This window comes from Astatotilapia calliptera, chromosome 12 (genome assembly GCF_964374335.1).
Source record: "Astatotilapia calliptera chromosome 12, fAstCal68.1, whole genome shotgun sequence".
NCBI lineage: Eukaryota > Metazoa > Chordata > Actinopteri > Cichliformes > Cichlidae > Astatotilapia > Astatotilapia calliptera.
The window spans coordinates 35252375-35275807 of NC_137433.1; the positions used below are offsets into that span (position 1 = coordinate 35252375).

A 23433-nucleotide genomic window follows, 5' to 3' on the forward strand; every position below is an offset into this window, starting at 1 on the left:
GATGCCTGCTGTCGAACATGGTCTGTGGTCATACGCTCACAAAGGCTGTTAGCAAACATCGCTACGTCTTTCAGTAAGATGACATCCTCACATAAAACTCTGTGCTCGAGTCAGAAAAAGAAAACAAACAGCAGGGCGGTTAATATGATTTCACCGCAGAAAAGAGCAACGCTGAGTGGAATTGGACAGTGCTGAGTGTTATTACAACATTTATTCAAATCAATTCAAAGTGAAAACAGCTTTGTTAACATGACAGCAATGGTGTGTTTCTGCCAAAGCTGCACAACAATCTCATTTGTCGAGCTTGGCAGGAGGAATGTGAGTTTAACGGTGATGAAAAGACTCATTATGATCTGTGAAGAAACCCTTAAAGGGAGTGTGTACTCTGGATTTTTGGCTGCTGTTGTTAATTTGTCAGTGGGATATCCCATCAGCTCACTAAAGGCTCATCAGGGCTTCCACATGTAGCTTTGTTTTTGCCAAAGTGCTGCAGTTTAAAGAAGTGTGGTTTACATTTTTCCCAGGCTACTTGAATTTTATTCAACTATTTCCATTTTCTGCTACTTTATTATACTCCACTTGTGTCTGCATGTTTTATGATCATTCCACTATTTAAAGAGTAGCCTAACACGGGCTAAAAAAGGACTGTTTTGCTAGCCTCTCTGCTTAAAGAGGACCTTTAGGGGGCTAAATAATGAGATCAGGATATATTCATGTAACAACTCTGAATCAAAATCTCAGACTAAATAGTGAAGTCTGAGATATATATCTCTATCTATCTATCTATATCTATCTATATCTATATCTATATCACTTCCCCAAAAAAGTAATCCCGTTACTTTAGAAAATAAGTAATCAGTAAAGTAATTAATTACTTAGTTTTTAAAAACACGATTTACAACCTGAATAGGTCATAAAGCAATAGATCTTTCAGCCCAATTCTGCATAATCCATCATACAAAATGTAATCAAATAGAAAAGTCTCTTATTAAAACTTGTTTTATTAGTTTTAATCTTTTAACTTTATGCATTAAGCAAAAATTTAATTATATGCAACATTCACTGACTGGAAGACATTTAAACCTATTTTCTGCACATTCCAGCACATAAAATAAAATATTTTTTGTGTTTACACTCAGTCTTTCAATTAGATGCAAGTAAAACACAGCAGAAAATAAATAAAATCAAAGACTAGCGCTCCTGTTGTTCTATTTTCACCTGTAAAGCAGGACTGCGGTAGGCGGAGGTTTGCCCTGGTGCAGGTGTGCCGCGGTCAGTTGAAGAATCCGCGAGTTTCTCTGTGAATTTCCCATTACGTGGTAGCGCACTTGGTGCTTGCTTGGAAGTTTAGGGGGTTTTTTTCCACTGTAAAAAGAAGTTTTCTTCCCACGCACAACGGACGCTAATGTCACTTTTTATGGAATCAAACTCAAAGTAAGGTCAGTACTTCATTTGAAAATGCCGTTTTTGTGTCGCAGTGTGGACAACGAAAATGGAGGCGAAAACGATGACGTATTTTAGTCATGTGTTGCAGTCATGTGACCAATTAAACGAAGATTATGGAGGGCATTATGCAGCAGTTGTTTTGTTTGCTCTCAATGTTGACAGCCCCATTAAAGATTAAAGTCAGTCTGTACATGCTCCAGATAGCTTTTCTTCAAATTCTTTAATTCTAACTCACTTTTGCAACTTTTGTATTACTCGCAGCAACAACTCCACCTCATTGTTAGTCCATTTAAAAAACTCGGTGCTTTTACTCGACATTTTGCCGTGACGTTTCAAAGAGCCAGAAATTAAATTAACGACAGACAGAAATGAGGCAGGTCGAATTGTCTTACGTTTCACACATGCGCAATACAGGAAGGCAGCATTTTCAGTGTGGATGAAAACGATTGAAAACTGATATCTTCAACGTCATGCTGCTCTGTTGCATGTTAATTGCCCCTTGGGGATAAATAAAGTCTTTCTGATTCTGTCCTGTAAATACTTTCTGTCAGTGATTCCTGAAATACTGTTTACATGTGTTAAAATCACAGTGATGAGATGAGAGAGAATATTTGTGCAGGGGTTTGGAAGTTGTTGGCCTTCTGTGAGGTTGGAGAGTTGTTTCAACGATTACCTAATGTGTGACAAAGGAACTCACTGTGATGCTAATGATAGTCTGCGCTCTTACTGGTTTGTAAAAGTTGGTCTTGGCCTTAAAATTACTGCAGCAGTTTATCAGAGATGTGCAGAGCACAGACGGGGAGTTTAGAAACTACAGGTGATTCATAGTGGGCAACTTTAGTAAGCAGGCAGAGCTTTGATATTTTCCGCTATGACTGTGAATTTATTTGGAACTTGTAGATGGTGAGGATTACCAGCAGCTATGAGCACAGCGCCAGAGCTTCGTGGTTCTGTCCTACAGCAGCGTTTCACTGAAATTATTAATCACTTGAAATGTTTAGAACAAAGCGCCGCATATTTCTGGCAGAAATAAACACACATACATATTGCTGTGCAATCGGAGTGCAAGTGTGTATGAACCCTGTAAATCAGGGGTAGGCAACTCCAGGCCTCGAGTGCCGGTGTCCTGCAGCTTTTGGATCTCACCCTGGGTCAACACACCTGAATCAAATGATTAGTTCATTACCAGGCCTCTGGAGAACTTTAAGACATGTTGAAGAGGTCATTTAGCAATTTGAATCAGCTGTGTTGGATCAAGGACACATCTAAAACCTGCAGGACATCGGCACTCGAGGCCTGGAGTTGCCTACCCCTGCTGTAAATGAATGAATGCTCCTCCACACTGCTCCTCCTGGTGGATACACAATTACAACCAGCGTTAGTACTCATGATTGTGTGTAACCCAACCGGACTCTACCTTGTGTAATTTTGTCTTGGATTGGGGTGCACAGTAGAGAGACCAGTCGGATACAGGCGTTCAATTTGTGGCTTGGATGGCACCGTTTATTTAGATGCTGGGGCATAAACCATAAACCAGCTCTGCTGCTGGCCCTTGCAAAGCAATCACAGAAAACATTGAGCCAAGATGGCGCTCGTGCAAACAAGAAACTTGAACTACGGTGTCCTGTAGAGGACAAATGGTCAAAATTGCGCAAATCTACAGTGTCTATGCAGCTCAACAGCGGCACCCTATGATGTGTTCAACTCACTACCTTACAGATGAATCGTCCACGTGACAGGCGGAGGATATCATTATGGCCGTTGGTCAGGATTCCACTGTGCATCACATTCTCACAGGAACGTGCACATATCAATCTGAAAACTTACAAAATGTATAAATGTTGTTTTATCTGTTAAATCAAAGTAACGTCACCGACCCGGCGTCTCCTTTAGGCTGTAAGCTTTAATGTTTAAATGGCACCAGTTTAAAGCTTCAGAGCTCTAATGTGAAGCCATCACCTTAGAGATGAACATCAGCACCACCATCAGCGCACTCAGTGATAAAATAATTAACTTGAATTAGGTTTATTTTACTACTCCCTGTGCACTCCAGCATTCATCGCGTGTCCTTTTTCCAGCAGTGTTGCCTTTTGCTGTTATATTTTTTTATGTTCTTTATAGATTTTTGATCACCATTTTCTCATGATCCGATTGTGTCACTGATTAGAGTAGGTGGCACTCGGAGGGATCATTTTCTGTGGAACGAATTGAATGAAACCCCCCTTTTAGACCGGTCAGATGCTGCAAACGCCACTTTTTGATGGTCTCTTCTATTGTTAAGCCGCTGCTAGTCACTTCCTGTGTGGATGCCCCCAAAGCATCACATCCTTCATCTATCAGTAATAAAAACAAGCTTGAAAAATGTTGCATCCATTTACATTGCAATCTTTTAGTATGACCCTTCTCCCTGCAGCTTGAACCAGTGACTGAAGCCTAATATCCCTCAGAAAGCACTTAAACTAACTCAGTTAACAGAATGAAATGGGTGGGTTACATCAGGAAGGACAGCTGACATTAGAGTCTGTGACAAATCAAATATGAGAATTTATTCACTGTGGCAACTCAATATACAGGAGAAGCCAAGAGTGTCTTTGTTAATGTACAGTTTGTTCAATGCATACAGAACCAAAGACACTAAGTGTGTTGTCAAAAAAAATGACAGCACATGTATCTGCTTCAATGTGACATTTCACATTGCGTTTGTATTTTCCTTAATTCCGTGTTTTTGCTAAAAAATCCACCATGAGCTCATAAATTCTACGAACTCGGGCTTACATAACAAGCAGATAAGATGAAGAATGCACTGCCATCTAACCACGTCCAAGAAATAACTGTTTGTTCCTGGGAAGCCAGTAATATTAGCGTGATAAGAAGCAGGCGTGTGACTGGAGAGCTGACAGGGAAAAGTGAAGGAGAAACACTTTGTCTCTCTCTTTAAAGCTGCCACCACGAGCGCTCAAGGAGAAATGCTTTGATGTAGTTAACAAAGTCAATACACAGTGCAAATCAAAGAACACGCAGATGTTTGGCATATTTGTATGACACACAAACATTAAATGTCTCTACGTTCAACTCTTTAGTTTTCCTAAAATGGTTTGTTTAAATTGTTAACACGCCTCATTTAAAAAGAAGAGCCAGAACCATCTGCTGCTCGCGGAAAGACTGAATGTAAAAAAAAAAAAGCTACAGAGAGGGAGAAACTGCTTTAAAATATCACTTTGTTTTATTCATTTGATCTTCGCTTCTTCGTCTTTAGTTTGGTATTTTGTTATGACACGATCCAGCATATTTAGCACATACTCAAAGCTTGTTAAATAAATCCATATTTAAATCATATAATTAAACCAACAGACGTGCTTCAAACTTACGCAAAGAATTCCTAAAACTACTCTCTGGAGTTCTGGTTTCATGGGGCAGAGATAGCTGCACATGAATGAACGCGTTTACATTTTTGTAGCCCAAAAATGTAAACGCGTTTGTCACATTTTTGACTGTAGGGACGTGGACACGTGTTGTAGTTCAACTTTAGTATGAGACACTTTATGGCATCCACCATTTTTGTTCCATCAAGCGAGCAGTAGCAGACTCCTTCAACCACCACGATGTGATGCAAACACTTGTTTGCCTTTTCTGTCTAGAAGAAGCTGTGCGTAGTTATTTTATTATGAGCTGATTCTTTGAAGCATCCTTTTGTTTTGCAGGGATGGAGCAGCTCCCCCTGATTAGCCCTGAGTGAGTTAATTTGGTGCAAAACACGAGAGAGAGTTACCCAACATGCATGCTGGCCTTTCAGTTGCTGACCTCTTTTCGGCTAGCATCTACTCGAATGTGATGTCAGCAGACTGCATGCCACTGATTAGCCTGGGAGTGACGTCCATGGATGAGTCATGAGACCGACTCCTTCACAAGAATCAACTCTGCAAAATTTTGACACTCAGCAGTGAGCGAAATAGTTACATGCAATCACATTTTACCCAAAGTCTGACAAAAGTCGCAGACTGGGCAGCAAATACATGATCTACACGACTTAGCAACCCGAAACCACATTGGGGCGATAATGGAAAACAACAGATACTGAGTCAAGTCGATGCTAGCGGAAAAGAGGTACATTCAATAGTGCAACGTATCACTGTTCTGGCCAATGAAAGTGTGAGTTGCGTGCAAGTGCAAGCAACAGAATCCTGACTGCAGTTCCCTCCGCAGCCCTGACTTCCATTAAAAACAATGATTTTTCTGAGATTATGCAGAGCTCCTTTAAGTAAACCGAGTAGTTCAGTCACATTTCTTTTTGCACTTAGAAATGCAAACACAATGCTCCATTTTATGGAAGTGCTAGTCATCTTACTTGAATGAAAAAGTCAGGTTAAAAGTGTGCTTGACCAGTGAGAACAAAGACAGCCCATGTAAGCGAGAGAGCTGAAGAATGACAGGAAGTATGGATAATAAAGCTGGAGGGAAACTGGGGAATTTCAGCTTTCTGTGTGAGACGTTGGCCTCATGGTGTTGCAGAGTTCAGACCGCACTCTTTTAAAAAAGTCAAGTCTGTAAATATTTAATCTGGACAAGGAAATTTAAAGTCCTGCAATCTGAAATAAAGTGATCTTGTTTGTTTAGATCTACGCACAAATCATTTTTCTTCTTTCCTACAACTTACAAACAACAATTAGCTGAGCCTCTCTGCATTAGTTACTTCTACAGAAATCTATGCTTACTTCTTATTTTGAAGTGTCTAACCCTTATTTTGAAGTTTAAGAGTCTGGACACTAATAAAACTTAAGTGAGGATTAGAAAACTGAGCTCACCTTCGCTGCTCAGGAGAAAAACTGCAAGCACATACATAAACTTGTTTCCCCACACACCTTTTTCTCTCGTCTTCTGTGGCAGACAATAATAGAATTCATTAACAGCAGCATGATGTAATCTGTCTGTGTGTGTGTCTGTGTATGTGTGTGAGACCCAGATAACAAGAGTAAACACTGCTGATTATCAAGGCCAGACAACACTGTGCTGTAATAATAATAATAATAATAATAATAATAATAATAATAATAATAATAATAAAACTAATTTAATGAAGGTCCTGAACATCCATAAATCAAATTAAGATCCGTGTAAACAGGCGTCCCACTTCATATTGGACTACGCAGCATTTTTACACCACATTTTAATCTCCTGGTTTAATTTTGTCTCGTTTCCAAAACACACGAGTCTCCCAAGAAACGTGCGGCCATCCTATGATCCTAAAAACTGATGCCACCCTATAAATGGAATAAACTGAATTTAACAGCCGCTGAAAAGAAACAGTAACAAGGGGACGTCATAAGTTAGCTGCTTATCAATATTGTATTTGGGAAAATTATAGTAAAATAAAATGCGGGGAGGTTGTTCTGCATATGATCGTACCCAACCTCTGATCTGCATCGTTTCTGTCAGTTTATTATTACCTCTTAACATTAATACTCACACAGATATACTCTTGGCCTCAGACTTGCTGGGAACTGATCGATATGATTTTCTGCCTTTTACCCTTTTTATCTTTCACTTTGCTTTAGTTGAATATTTACTGGTTCACAGACAAACTGTGGAAACTTTCCACAGATACAGATCCACTGCACAGTCACCCAGTGTGTGTGTGTGTGTGTGTGTGTGTGTGTGTGTGTGTGTGTGTGTGTGTGTGTGTGTGTGTATATATTTTTTTATTTATTTTTTGCACATGGCGAGGAGCGTGTCAGGCTACATTTCACTGTGTGTTATACTTGTATAACTATGCATGTGACAAATAAAGAACCTTGAACCTTGAAGATAGTGTAAAAGATGCACGTACCCACCACGAGAAAAGCCAGAGATGGATCCGAGCTGTCAATCGCAGCTTCTAGCCACTGACCATCCTCTTTTCTGAAACTCAGAATAACCAAACTTTACAAAATGAACTCTTTTATTCAATCCGATGTGAAATAAGTGACTGAGCACGTAAACTCAGGAAAGTGTCTGCAGAGGTCAACTCTGAGGGACGTTTTCCCACAAACCTCTATAGGACTGGAAGTCTGCAGGGGATCAGTGAGCTTCCTGCTTAAGTGACAGACTTTGGGGCGGAGAGTCGCTTTACCCTGAAAAACCGTATTTGGCTGGTGTACTAAACTTGATCTCAACTCATTTCTGCCTTTCAGAACTGTTTACACAGCTGTAGTCTTTATGTCTGTGGTTTGTTCCTGTCTGTTTATACATACATCTGTCTGTGGTAACAGATATACAGTATGTAGCTGTATATAAGAGACTAATTAAAGTTGATGTAGCACAGCACTGGGCCACTTCCTCGTACTAGAACATCTTCAGTCCCTATTTATGAGGCACTGTCACCATAGAAAGGAGCTTATAAAAATGTATATTTAGCCGTTTCTTCTCTTTCTTGATGTTTTAAGTTGAGTAGTCACAGTGGATGTCAAATAGCATTTTTGGTTGAAATGCCCATTCCAGCAATCCACTTCCATAATTTCTAAACTGTGCATTGCTCTGTTGTGACTCTTCACGCCAAGAGGACGAACGGACCCAAACCAAGCCGGCAGAAAAGCAAATTCCCTCCCTGCAGGGGTCGGATGTTTAGGTTTTCCTTGAATTTGAACGTGTGTGATAGCAGTCAGGTGAGTCCTCGTGACTCCAGGCTCTTTTCCTCGGTTCTAAGAATAACCACCAGCATGAACGGGCTGTTTTCACTGTGATTGTAGATAGGCCCAGCAACTTCTTATCGCTTTGGTTCCCACACATGCTCAGCTTCAGCACACACACATTCAAACACTGCAGCCACTTTCAAGACCACACTGCAAAAAGCAGCTCTTGTTTGTGTTTTTGACATACTTCTATCATGGGTACTTCTAATGATGATTTCCAGCCACAACTTCAGTTGACTCTACTACATTAGATTCACAGCAAATTCATCCGTATGTTACACTGGACCTTTCTGCAAAAGCTCAGCATGTATGCTAAATTACTCATTTTTTACTCCATTCTCCTCTCTTTAACTCCACGCTCTTCTGATTGGCCACCCCTCACAAAAAAATGACCTCTGTGTTCACAGCTATACCTGTGCCTGAGATGACCTCAACAGTGATATCTGCTCTGCTTGTTTGCTGTTAGATGCACATTTTTGATTTACAAAATTGTTTATTTATTTTGAGACATATTTAGTTAATTATTTGTGAGGACAATTTTTCATTTTCATTCATTGCCTTCTGTTATGGTTGTCATAAATGTCCCCACGATTGGACAGATTCTGACTCTACCCTGTTGGACAGCAGCAGGTAGTCCTCCTCCTGCTCTGGAGAGCCCAGGCGACCTCTGAGAAGATCATGCTAACCAGAACATGAACTCAGAGGTTGCAGAACATTTTGCAAAATACTATAACAATGTTTTTATTATCAAAACAAAATAAGGTAAATACTTTTCTCATGGAAGTTTTCAGCATCCTTCTATTCATCCATCGATTCAGCTAAGCTGTCATCCCTGATGGACAACATCTCCCACCCCATGCAGCAGACTGTGACAGCACTGAGCAGCTCCTTCAGTGGGAGACTGCGGCACCCACGGTGTGGGACGGAGAGATTTCGCAGGTCTTTCCTCCCCACTGCTGTCAGACTCCATAATAAAGACTTTAACTGATCAAACACACACATCCATACATATGCAATAATACTAAGTGCAATAATCCTTTCTGTCATTGTTGTATTTTTACTCAGTTGTATATAGTATTTGTATTTGTATTCTATTTTTATCTTATTGTATATTTATTTTATTTTATTCTACTGTATATAGTATTTTATTCTATTCTGTACAGTTGTGTACTGTATTTATTCTTATTGTATTCTAATTTTTGCCTCATAACTTTTGCACTGTCCACTTCCTGCTGTGACAAAACAAATTTCCCACGTGTGGGACTAATAAAGGTTATCTTATCTTATCTTATTCCCTACCGCTTTTAATGTCTTTTTGTCATTTTTAATGGGCGCCAAGAAAGGAGTCAATGCTGCAAATTTTTAATCAACCAATCATCGTGCAAAAAAAACTAACTGCATTGTCACAACAAATATGTGAGGTTCTTTGTGTAGGTACAGGTGTAGAGAAAAATTTTAGCTGTTTAAGTCAATTCATTCCTATTCAATCAAAGCTTTCCAGTGAACACACCCCGGCTTAACTGTAGCCAGCGTGTGGAATTAATAGAAAGTGGAATGGCATCCCTAGTTCAGCTCTGTTCCTAGTATGTGATCAGCTCTTTAAGAGCAGTCAGATGCTAATAAAACCCTGCAGTTCATCTGTACACATTTAACCCAGGACAAGGGGAAACTCCTGAAGTCATGGCAACCATGCATTGTCATTTGCATTGCCACAATTCTTGTATCATGACCATATTTTAAAATTAAATGAATTTAATATACAGGCAAAGTTATAAAATTTTGTCACAGTCCAAACATCCACAGCCCAGACTGTAAAACGCTACAATTAGACCTTCATTATGGTGCCAGTTCTAAAAAGAGTGTGGGTGGAAGAGACCCAGGATGGACGTTTCCAAACTAAATACATAAAAAAGTGTATGCACGTCTAACCTTAAAACTCCCTCCCTCACCTCTCCTTCTGCTCCCAGTCCTGGTCCAAATTTGGCAATGCTGGTCTCTGCGAAAAGGCATTTCCTCCTGGGGATCGTGGCTCTGTGTAACTCTTGACTGCCGTTTGAGTCTGACAACATCACGGTTTTCCCACACGAAAAGAAAAACAAGCCCTGACATAACATGTTTTTGAATTAAGGGATCAAAGCTGTGAGAGCAGAGGCTTCGTGGGAGCCAAGCATGCCACCCAAAAATACTCTATGTGAGAAGGGGGGGGCTAGCCACCGTTAGGTTTTAGGAGGGCATTCAGAAATACGGTCACATACTCAGAAATAAGTGATGCAAATGAAGTGACGCACCTATCGTGCCTGCGGCGGCAGAGTTATCTGAAGCTGCGTCACTCGGTCGGGTTTAGGATCAGCATGTGCCCAAAAAATGAGGCTCCCCAACTACATGAATATACTGAATGACCAGGGGGGTTTTTCTATCAGTGGATTTATTTCTTCCCTGATGCTGCATTGATGCAGGATTCATCAGGCTCAGACTGTGAAAGAGTGACTGAAAGAGCATGAGATCTTTTTAGACATGGATTCATCCCCACAGAGAATCTTTGAGACCTGCTCAAGAAGACTTTATGCACTGGGCTGAATCTCCAGTGCAATAAGTAGTAAACACAAAGACCACAACTCGGCACTTTGATGGAAGCTTTTGGAAATTGCTGCAAAATGTAGAAAAGTCGCGGAGCAACACTGTTTAAGCAACTCTGAGTTTAAGCATGAAATCGAGTGCGAAGAACTCCCACGGTTCAGCTGGATGGGATAACAAAATACATCTGTCTACAAAAGCAATGTTACAAATGCAGTGGTGAAAACTTCTTTACGGCAATACTTGATGATTAAGATGAGATGATGAGCAAATATTTACACCGTATTTGGCAAATTCTTTTGTTACATCAGTTGAAATGATGATGAATCGATAATTAAAAAAATAAAAACTTCTTTCAGCTTCAAATATGAATAATTTTACCAGGCAGATGTATTGTACTATAGAGGGTGAGAGCATGTGGTATGAACGTTTTCCTGTATCAGTGGAGCTGAAGGAGACTGTTGGAGAAGCTGCTCCGCTGCCTGTTCAGTAAAATGGTAAATGGCCTGTATTTATATAGCGCTTTACTAGTCCCTAAGGACCCCAAAGCGCTTTACATATCCAGTCATCCACCCATTCACACACACATTCACACACTGGTAAGTGGTGCAGAGGGTGTGCAGGGTTATTCATGATGCATCTACAGCTACAGAGCCAACGATCATTTTGTTGCTTACACTAATGGATCTCAGCTTCCTTAAGATTTAAAGGCAGCTAACCCTTTTTTTCTATATACCTCTGCAATCCTCCTCCTGCCCATCACTAATACATCCAACCATGGTAGAATCGTCAGAGTATTTCTGCAGCGGCATGAACGGAAGCTGTGCTGAGAGTCTGAGGCATACAGGATGAGAAGGAAGATGGAAAGAGAGCAGATGTGAAATAAAGATATAGCCAATGCAAAAGAGCCTTAAACTTGCATCCTTTCTCATGGTCTGCAGGGCGTAACTCCTCTGCAGAAAGAAGTCAGACTGTGTAGTTTATGGTATACAACCCTACTTCTCACTTGATTTCTGATCTTGGCAAACACTTTCCTGATGGGGCTACGGGTTCATTCACTGGTTTAACACCTTCTTTAAAACAACAGTGTTCGTTTTGTTAATCATGGTCCCGTTAAGACTAAAGGAGATGATAAACGGAGGCATGATTTAAGGTGTGGCTACAATGTAACTGAAAAATCGTCACTATAGTCCTGTTTAGGTATCCTCATTTTCTCAATTGGCTCCACCACTCACTCATCTAATTTCACAACACAAAGAGGGTGACAGCAGCTGGATCGGTGATATTGGCAACTTTCAAAAAGTTTGGGCATAAAACAAAAAATATGTGATATAAGCAGGGAGACTGTTTTGATATGATTCAGTCCTTTTCTGGTCAATTTTAATGCTTCTTATTGATCAAGATCCATTTACATAATCACAGAATGTTCTCTGCGCTTTGTTTTTATCATCATAAACCAACTTCTGTACTAAAACGTCCATGTATTTGTGCTGAAGTAAACAGATCACACAAATCAAAGAAACGTCACTTAAACAATCCCACATTGTATAAGATGTTGACAGTACTCTCCCCCTATCAATATCTTTTTTGTGAGCCTAATCAATCGCAAACACAAACAGTCCCTTCATGTGAGCGCAGTCAGCCAATTAGCTTGGCACAGAAGAACAACAGTGACATGAGCCAAATAAAGCATGACTCTCCTCTGAGAAACAAACTGTAGACGGAGTCAGAGAAAGCTCAGCATGTGGGGGAATTACATTCATCATATCTGGGTTGACTCAGTAACCAAATTGTCCAGTCACACAGTAAGAAATCACTGATTATGTTTGTCCTTTAGAAAAAAATTTTTTTTACATGCTTTGTTTTATAGTTGAGGGGAAAAGCTTAAACAAGCAGAGGATGCAGCTTTTTTTTAAGTTTAAATGTTTAAAATATCAAAAGGCAAAAAAAAGATTGAATTTTCAAATAAATCTTATATTTACAGTACCTCTGTGGCCTGTGTCTAATTGATACCATTTCTTTGTCTATAATGAAGAAAAACTAAACAGTAACTATTGAAATATCACGACTATGAGTGAAGTACACGTGCTGGGGGCGTGTTCATGGTCACACTGAGCAGGTGTGCATGCAGGAATCTAATCCAGCGAAAAATCACCACTGATCCATCCCAAATAACTACTGAGCAGACTCCGACTCCAAAAATGCAACGTGGCAGTTTCCATAAGCTTCATTTTTGTACAGTGGGAGGAACTGGAGCGAAGTCATCCATCTTTTTCTTTAAAACAATCATAGCCGCTGACACAGAAGAATTGCATGCTAAACAGTAAACTACTGTCTTAAGTGGATAAGGTCAGCTAGGGCACCAGTCACATAGGCCTAGAGACTGGTCAGCTACGCCCTGGCAACCTGCAGTTGCTAGGGAAAAATGTGTATTCCCTGACTGTTTGCGAGTGGAGGTTACTGGATGTCGTTAGGTGAAATTTGTTGCAATTAGCATGGTAAACTGCACCAGCGTCTGACTCACTGAGGTCTCACTCCTCCATCCTCCTGTGGATGGAAAGGGGCTTAAATTACTTTATAACCTTAGCTAATAAAGTAACCATTATCAAATTTGCATAACACAGCAAATGGACTGGTTCTTATATAGCACTTTTCTAAGAGCTATATAAGAACGAGTGCTGAAAGCACTTTGCTCTAAGACTGCAGGCTTACTTGCTTCCAGGTCCCTCTACTGTGGAATCAGCACCCAGTTTGGATTCGGGAGAGAGTCACACTCTCTACTTTTAAGATTAGAATTAAAACTTTTCATTTTGATAAAACATATAGTTAGGGCTGAATCAGGTGGCCCCTTAATGCTCACTTGGTTATGCCGCAATACGTCTAGGCTGCTGAGTGTTTCTGTTTCACTCACTCATTAGTTATTATTAATCTCTGATACTCTTCCACAGCATGTCTTTGTCCTGTTTTCCTTCCTAACCAGTCGCAGCAGATGGCCCCGCCCCTCCCTGAGTCTGGTTCTGCTGGAGATTTCTTCCTGTTAAAAGGGAGTTTTTCCTTCCCACTGTCATCAAAGCGCTTGCTCATAGGGGGTCATATGATTGTTGGGGTTTTCTCTGTTTACTTTGTATTGCTGTAGAGTCTTCACTTTATATTATAAAGACCCTTGAGGCGACTGTTGTTATGATTTGGTGCTATATAAATAAAATTGAACTGAATTGAACTGAAATGAAATGAAAGTGATAGCTGGCTGACTACGAGTAGCTTTCTGCTTTACTAACATTATCACTCTATGATACTAAATTATTAATTTTAGCAAGAAAAAAAAAAGATGTATACCAAACATAGCATATATGTATGCAGCTTGCATGCTCCCCCGCAGTCCAAAAGTCTGCTTTTTATGAGCCTCTCCGTGTTAGTAGTGTGATGGACTGCTCCCTGCACCTCACTCCGGGAGCTGGGAGAGATTCCAGCCAGAAGCAGTTAAGAAAACTAATGATTAGATGGTCTGAGATTCCAAAGTTATCAGTTTGGGAGACAAGTATTAAGTGTGTGTCACATTCAGTTAAGTTGGCAGAGCACAAGCACCAGAGATTATTTCTTTTTAAACAGACAAGAGCTACAACTTTTAATGTAAAGCAAATATTATTCTCAAAACAGGTTAATAAGCGCAGTTTTTCCACATTTTCCACATTTCTTCAGTCTGTTGTTTATATGAACAGTGCAAGTTCAAGTGTCTCTTAAAAAAAAAAAAAGGTCCAAATACTCCACATGTAGAATAAAAAGTAAACTAAAAATTTGCTTATGTATTATTTCTTTATATAATGGTAGTGCAATTTATTTCTAAAAAAGTAAATTACTGGTCATTTCTGTGCAGTTTTCAAACTTTGCAAAGTCATCCGGTGAGAAGATAGATGGCTCGCTGTGCAACGTTTGAATTTCTTACTCTTTATACCAAATCTGTTGTAAAACCATAAAATTGCAGCATATTGCATCCAGTAAAGGCTTTCCTACTGCACTAGTAGTGCAGTTCAAAGAATGTCATAATATGCAGTGCATATACTATATATAGACAGATAGAATCATTTGTGCTGAAGATACAGTCTAGTGGACTTTTGGATGGTGGCAGGAAGTTCAACCCGAAAATGAAAACCTTGAATAAACTGGTTGCACTCCAGTTGCACTCCAATGCTTCGTTCACAGTTGTTAAGGAACTAATAACTAACCTCAGCTAGCTTAGATTTTTCCAACATTACTACAATATGGAGCATTTAAAGGATTTTGCATATCAAATCAATCCCAAACCACATAAACAGAAAATCTCTTTTTAATAATCAGACAATTACACCTCTATTTACAATAATGTTCAGCAGGTTTTCAAAGTTCGGGTCACAAGCTGAGAAGCAAACAGTTCAACCAGAGTAACAACATTAAAAGCCCTTCATTCAGATTTTTTTCTGCTACCACTAGTGATTTGTTGTTCGAGGGGAAGCTGGAAGTTGCATCACACCCACTCCCACAGATGAGCAGCACTGCGAGGCTTTCAAGGAAAATATCAGGACTTCAAAAGATCTGCATGTTATTAACATATCTGTTTTTTGCACATGGAACTCGTCAACGTAATCATACGACTTCTAATAACAAAAATGTAACTTTTGGCAGATGAATGTGATCTTTTCCTGACAGCAGGAAAAGGAGAAGGTCATTCCTGTTTCCTGAACTCGTTGCCATCATCAAAAAACAGAGTGAGCCATCTGTGTTATGCAACAGTATTTAGAAGACAAGAAGCACAGTCAGTAAATTTCTCTCAGTAGCATCATGAGACAGACGCACTGATCCAGACTGAACCAGAATCATGCAGGTAAAGTCTGACGATGAAGCATCCTTTGCAATAAATAAACCGGAGCGTCCGACATGTCAACATTTTACATTTCAAAGCAGATTCTGTAGACAGAACGCCACGAAATAGCACGACACAGAAAAATGTGCTAAAAATCTAAACAGAACATTTCAGGGAAGTCTCCAGAAAGTCCTGCAGCTGAACCCTGAACCCTGACATCAGTCTGACCTCTGGCGCCTCAGCCCCCGTGGTGAAAAGGCATGTTTGTGTTTCTATTGGGAAAACTAAACACTGGTTAAAGTCACAATGAAATAAAAAGAGTAGTAATGATAATGATTTTAACAGTGTCACGTTTCTCTCGTTGAAACATTTTATAGTTCTCATTTATTTCCATGCACACTGTGAGAACATAATTAACAGTAAAACGACCAAATGGACATAAAAATATTTAAGACATCAAAGACAATAAAACCGCATGTATACTCAGAGTATATGTGAACTAAAGTATTATTAAGAGCATGTTTCTTCAGAAAAATGTTATTTGTCAATTACACACAGCACATTTACTCAAAAACAGCAGGCAAGCTGAAGTTTAGACTATAAATATACGATGGATACAACCATAGGGACTCAGTTTTTTTGGGTCTGCATGTTAAGACTAACTCTTGAGCCTGGAGTGATTCTATTTGGGAGTCGGGGTAGAGCGGTAAACACAGACACCTGCTAATTAGTGTTAATTAACAGACAAATAAAATGCTAGAATCTCACCACAACTGAAGCACAAACTTCTTGGACAGTCTGCAAACTATATCATTTGTCAGATTATTCCATTACAAACATTCTTAAAGGCACCAACTCTGCATACACAGCTTAGGGTGAGTTCAATGAATCAAGCAGCTGTACAAATTAACGTTACAGGAGCTAATTCTAATCAGAATTTGTAAGATCATAAAGTTATTAAAGTTTGCAAATTGATTCTGAAATTGAGGCGCTGCAGTATTGTCTTACTGGCAGTTCTGGGTTCAAATTTCCTGGTCAGCTAGAGGCCTACCTGTGTAGTCTGCATGCTCCCTCACAGTCCAAAGGTGGGCTTTATGTGTTAACTAGTGATTTTAAACTTGCCACAGACATGCCTCTCTGTGTTAGACTGCTCCCTGCACCTCACTCTATGGAGGCTGAGAAGCACTTAAGAAAACTGATCACCAAGTAATTGCATGCATATGCAGCAACTGTATTATTACTGGGAGGTGGCTGAGGTTTTTAACAGACAAGAGATACAACCTATAAAGCTACTGTCAAGCAAGTATCTTATTAGGCCTACTGTTATCTTTGATTACACATGACAACAGTCCTAAAGTTTAAAAAAAAAAAAAAAAAAAAAAGAATCGAGACAAATGGAAAATGCAGTTACTTAAAACCACCTGTGACCAGTAAGTAATCACAGCAGGCTAAATAATCCAGTGCTTTATGTGAACATTGATAATCGTGACTCGGTGTGCTCTAACTATTAAGGTCTTTATCTTCGAGCTGAAAGTGAGAAATAAACTCCTTGCTCCCCTGTGCACAGAGGTGGAGAGCAGCTATGTAGCATCTCTGGATCAAGTGAAATTTCGTGCCCGGAGCCATGTTTAACAACCTTTTTTGCAACCATATTACAAAATTAGCAACTGGCAAACATTAGCATTAACAGCTTGGACCATTCCAGTATCTCAGACAGTTTTCCAATTCAGCATCATCATTTCTCCTTTACTTTAAGAACCGTCTCCAGCAGTGAAAGCTACTTTTACATTTTATTTTTTTGGTGCTATTTTGATTTCTTTTCTTTGCATGAGGACAGTTTCTATCTGACAGCTGTTGATGTTCGTGACAAGAATCTTTCAGAAGCTTTCAAATGCTTTAGCTTCTATTTGTGGTCCGATTCGCTCAAGAAAGGATCTTGTGGTACAAATTACATGAAACAAATGTGTCCAGGAAACCATTTTGCATTCTGTCGATGGTGTTATTCTCGTTACTGTTTCAAATTTACAATGAGCCATTACAGGAATGTGACTTCATGTTTTAGCTTTGTGGGGTTACTGCTCGAGTATAACTGCAAATATTTCAAAGTAAAAGGCTTGTTAAGAAATGGACAGACTTTTATTGTAACTATTTCAAATTAAAGTATCCCCAGGTGTTATATGTATGTTATGATTTATTCTCTATCATATTTAAGGTTTTGGTTCATATACTGTTGGTGGGGTGGATACTGGGTTTGACAACCATTCACATTTACACAAATGTGTGCATTATAAAAAGAGGAAAAGCTCAATATGATTTCACACTTCTGCCCAATAAGAGAGTTATTACTTCCTATTAGCTTAAGGCAACGTTGTATTTCAGTTGAAACAGTTGTTACCTGAAAACCATCACTTATGCTGGAGAAAAAGAGAAATAAAAGCTTGCCTTTCTTTGTGCTTGCTTTAAATAAAAGGCCTGTTTCGTTCGGCATCTGAGGTTATTAACAGCACCGGACACTATTCAAATAAACACAGTAAAAGCACTTGCTAATACAAACTGTGGCTAGCTTGTTTGAACACTCGTGTAGTTTCTCATTCACAAAGAATGCAGTACATGGCACAGCCTCATTTTGGCTCATTTAAAGCTCTGTTTATTAATGTGAGCTCTTCTAAATGAGCCAATAAATTAATTAAAACAACAAAAAAAAAAAAACACTACGAACTATAGCCAAGTACAGCCAGTGCAGTTTGGATTTTCATTCAGTTTTGCAAGCAATTTTCATGAAAACATACATTTCTTTTAAATGCATATGATAAAAAACTTGAAAAAGTTTGATTCTACCTTTGAGAACAAACCAGCTAAATCCCAGAAAGACAGTAAGTAAACATGTGTGGCTTCTGGTCTAATACTCTTATGCATGAAATACTTGTAATGTTTTTTTTGTTTGTTTTTTGCCATCTAGGGGTGGCATATGAAGCAAAATGACTTTACAACAACACTTCCACATTCAGCTGTTCTCCAAAGATCACCCACCCACTCACCTGCTCTGAAATGACTGACAAGTAAAGGAACAGGTTCCCAGAATTCTGTGCAAATGTTCATCAAGACCATCGATGAGTTTTTGTTTATTCTTTAAAAATTTTTGAAGACTGCAGTCACCTTCCACTTTGCATATCCATCCTACTTGTGCAAGTCACTGTGACACCCAACCCATCCTTCTACTTCTGTTGTTTAATGGTCACTGGCAAATAGCAAACACGTGGGAAAATGGGTAAATTACCGGCACCTTCCTATCATTATTAAACCTATCCCATTCCCTCTTCTTTGTCCAACTACAATAAAGTCAAATTGTCAAGATGCTTTCAGAAATTTCATTGTGACTTTAAAAACAAGTCCTGCGAGTTTTTAAACGCAGCATACAAAGAAATGCTTTGCCTTCTACTCAACACTAAATTATTTTTTATTTAAATGGCTCCAATCCGGAGGTGCAGCATGTCAGACCTCTGTGGCAAATAAATAATCTTAAAAAGCTTCTACTGATCCACAAGATCATCTGGTATCCCGCAGGTCTACAATAAATCAATAAAACCCCCGAAGTTAGCCATTGTTTAAATATTGATACTCTACGTGTATTTACATGAAACCAAAGAACAAAAAACAGAAAAAATAGAAACACACTCATTGGCTCTCAGAAACATGCTTTGACCCCTGACACGGCGAGGTCGGGCTCGTAAAGCTGGGTGATATCCCTCTTGCTGGAAGAGGGCAGAAACACGAGAAATAAAGTTAGCTGAAACCAGATGTTAGGATCCTGACAGACAGCTGATTCATTATCGACACCGACTGCACTACAAGTCATGAGCTGATTACCTTACAATGTGCCTTTTGATTTAAAAGACCTGTGCTCTGTCAGCTGAGATCAAAGGCAGACAGCACAGAGGCTTACAAAAAGAACCGCTGATAAACCTGAGGATGAAACACAAGAATAAATCATATCATCTATTGTTTCTTTAACAAGGATTCTTGTCTGCTGGCAGAAAAACTTTCCAGGCCATGTTTAAAAAGTAATGCTAACTTTTTCATGTGAAATCCGATGCGTTTTCAGATTTTGAGCTTCTCACTAACACCCGAGAGAAAAATCCTCTTGATAAAACACACACAAGCTCCTAAATCTTCTTAATCTCTGGGAAATAAGTCCATCTGTTGTGCATTTTGAACCCACACACGAGCCGATGAAGTGACGATTTTAAGGTGAATGATTTTTCCTACACTCGTTGGCATCTGGAGTTCCCCAAAGGAAACAGATCAGAAGTCTGCTTCAAGTGTTTTAACATTTTTTGCAACACATACTTCCACCCTGAAAGAACCAAGACAAATTACAGATTTACAGTCAGGCTTGAAAAGATTAATAAATTATTTTTTGCATCTCAGTGGATTGGGCAGCCCAGCTCACACTGTGCTATACTTTTTTGCATTTGGGAGTCATTGTTTATCAAATCCTCTGAACTTTCTTCATCAGTATCAAACTTATTATCTCTGTGTCATCAGCCTGCAGCCATGAAAGAGCAGAATCACACAGAGAGAATTTGAGAAAGTCCCAGCAGGAATGACACAGCCTCCTTTTTCCACAAAAATCATCCTCTTAAAACGGCCAGAAAGCTTCTGCACAAGCGCCTCCCTGTGCTCACCGCAGGACCAAAAAGACCTGTGTCATGCTACACAGTAGACAGCAAAGCACACACAGGGGGCCGATGCCTCCAAAGCGACCGGAGCGAATCCATCCTAGTCAAAGCTCATCAGAGCTCACACTTGGCATCGGGGATCTGGTCTCAGGCTGACGGGGGCTGGAGCCTTTTTGGCCTCCGTGCAGCCATGGCAGGAAGGAAACAGTGGGCTAAAGAGGCGGCCGAGACCTTTACGGAAGACGCTGTTGGAGAGGCTGTAGATGAGACAATTACAGAAGCTGTTGCTGATTGCCAGCCATGTTGTGAGGAAGGACGCCACCTCGTGGTGATATAGGCCGGCGCTCTCTAGGAGGAAGTAGAGGATGTACGGCATCCACAGCACATAGAAGACACTGGTGATGCGGAAGAGCACCATGGCATAGCGTTTGTCCGGGCAGCCTTCGCAACGCTCTCCCCGCTCACCTTTATCACCCTCGGTCTGCGGGCTGAAGCGGGCTTGGCGTTGGGAGATCTCCCTTGTATGCTGCCGGCAGATCCGGAATATACTCCCATAGGTGAAGCAGACAGTAAGTGCAGCTGGTGCGTAGAGCAGCGCCACAATGAAGGTGCTAAATGCCGGGTTGGTTTTCCAAGAGAGTGCGCACCACTTAAATATGTCCCCATGATAACCTGGTTTCCCCCAGCGGAAAAACGATGGCAGGAAAATCAAAGCAGAGTAAACCCAAATGAGCACAATGCACACCCTCAGGCGGCATGGGGTGACCAGCGTGGTGTACGACAGCGGTCGTGTGATGGCGATGTAGCGGTCCACGCTGATGCAAGCTAGCGAGGCCATGGAAACACTCTTCAGCACAGAAACCATGTAGCCGAATCCCTTGCAGGTGAGCTCCTCATTCAGGCCTCGAAGGTAGTGGAGGAGGGACATCGAGGGCACGAGGCAGCTGACGCCCACCAGCAGATCAGCGTACGCCATGGTTTGGATAAAGTGGCTGGTGGTGTGGTGGTGCAGCAGCGGGGCACAATGGAAGACAAAGATCACCACCAGGTTGCCAGCGATGATGAGCACAGTGAGGAAGAGGATGACAACCACCTCCAGCACGCAGGTATCCATGCTGTGGGAGTAACCCATGGAGCCCAGCAGGCAGAACGAGGGAGAGCCGCTTTGGTTCGCATCAGAGGAAGAGTTCATGTTTGGACTGGAGAAGAGGGAGGGAGGAGAAGGGGGCAGTTTCAGCTCAACGCAGCCATCATCCTGTCATCCAAGTCTCTTTATTTTTTTAACCCTGAAGTTGCAGCTCCAAAAACAAAGCATGCCCCTGTTCTTCTATATCAGCATCTTTTCTCCCTCAGCGGGCAGCGAGCCTGTCCTTAAAGTAGCAGTAATCCATCGGTGCATGCAAAACGCAGCCAGCCACTGCTGCTGCTGCTGGGGGTGAAATATGTGCATGTGTGCAACCTCGAGAGGCAGAAAAAAAATGTCCCAATGTAGGACAAGAGATGCCCGTCTAGTGGTGCAGTGCAACCCGTCCTCCCCCCCACACAGCTGTTTATCATACCCCCCTCCCTTGACTACAAATCCCGAGGTAAGCACTGTTCTCCAGCGGGCAGGAACCAAACAATTCAAACATTGAAAAAATAAATAAAAAGAGCCATCCACTGGCACTCTTCAAATGCCGGCAAAAGGGTAAAAACAGGGAGAGGAAAACGATCCCAAAATTCCCAGCAGCTTCTGTGTGCCGGCACTGAATGCTTCCTCAGCAAAGAAAGTCAAGGCGGTCCAATCAAACGGCACATCTGAAGGTAGACGCCTCATCCGCGGGTCATTAAAACACAGATTTTCATGAGCAGACAGTGTCCTGGAATCCTGGAGGCAGGCAGGGCAAACATCCAAAGGTGATGGATAATGTCACTGGGAGCTCTTCTTGTCAGGCTCAGTGGCGGCTGGTCGACTTCCAGTGTGTGTGTGAAGATGGAGAGATGTGTAGTCATGAGTGTGAGAGACAGAGAGAGATGAAGGAGGTAGACGGTGAACTGCTTCTCCTTTCTGCTGTAGTGGCGATACAGTGATGATGCAGCGCTGCCACTGCTGCTGCTTTCCTCTCCTCCCCCTTCACTCACTCGCTCTCTCTCTCTCGCTCTAACACACACACACACACTTTCCTTCCCTTTCCACTCATTTCACTCTCTCTCTCTCTCTCACACACACACTTCGCTTCCCCTCCTCCTCCTCTGTCCGTTTAAATTTTTTACTTCTTTCTGCCTCCCAGTGTCCCCACTCTTACTGTACCACAATTACAGAACTGAGAAGGAAAAGTTTTTAAATAAGCTTCAGAGCAATTGAAATTTATTATATATACACAAGAAAATATCTAAAATCCATAAGAAACTCACAAATGTTAAGCAGAAATCATGATTATGGCCTGGTGCAAATTACATCGGTGTGAGGATCATTTGTTTTGTAAGGCATCTATTGGATTTTGTTGATGCTTGAAACTAAGGTTGTGAGACTTTGATTGCATGGCTGCTTGATAGACTTCACATCCGCTAATGCGAGTCACCGAGGGAGATCTTTTAACAGTGTTTGTGGCAGACGTGTCATAAGAGAAAACACAGTAACGGGAAACGGACGATTAACTTCCAGAGGGTAGCGGGTTTGTTAAAAGCTTATTTTGCTCTTAATTTGAAGTTTTGAAATAAACTCCAAATTAAGAGAACAAAACCCATCATAAGATGACTGCCAAGTGGTGACCTGCTTCAACTAAGAGTTTGGCTTGTAGTGTTGCTTCTTTTTAATTTTATTGAAGGAAGTAATAGGCACATATTTAGGCTTTCAGTAAAGACCACCCAAAGGTTTTTGCTTTATAAATAAAAAGCAGCTTAGCAGCAGGTGAAGCTGCCAACATTTAAAATAATAACTCCAGACACAACAACTGGGTAACATCCACCTTTGTTATGCAGTCCACGTTTTTGCTACAGACACTAAAGCTCATCATTTTAACACTGGCACTGCCGAATAAGTCAAGGTACTCACTGCTGCACTGTTTAAACAACTTAATGCTACAATATACACTCACTGACCACTTCATTAATCGCACCTGGCTAGTACTGGGTTGGACCCTCCTATTGCTGTAAGAACTGCTTTGTGACATATAATGAAGTTCTTTTGAAGCATAAATTATTCATTACAGTCTTCATTTTCTCTAAACATTTTTCTCTGCTCTCTTTCTTC

At 40.7% G+C, this 23433-nt stretch overlaps 1 protein-coding gene and 1 long non-coding RNA gene across 3 annotated transcripts in view; both read right to left on the bottom strand.

Moving 5' to 3' along the window:
* LOC113033383 (uncharacterized) overlaps nt 1-23433 on the bottom strand; it is a 70619-nt gene that overhangs the window by 27996 nt on the left and 19190 nt on the right. The gene's annotated exons all lie outside the window — the stretch shown is intronic.
* Nucleotides 14992-22697, bottom strand: LOC145419243 (putative G-protein coupled receptor 21). Its single transcript, XM_080309476.1, has one exon. The coding sequence runs from the start codon at nt 21391-21393 to the stop codon at nt 20323-20325; it is 1071 nt and encodes a 356-aa protein (XP_080165602.1). The 5' UTR covers nt 21394-22697; the 3' UTR covers nt 14992-20322.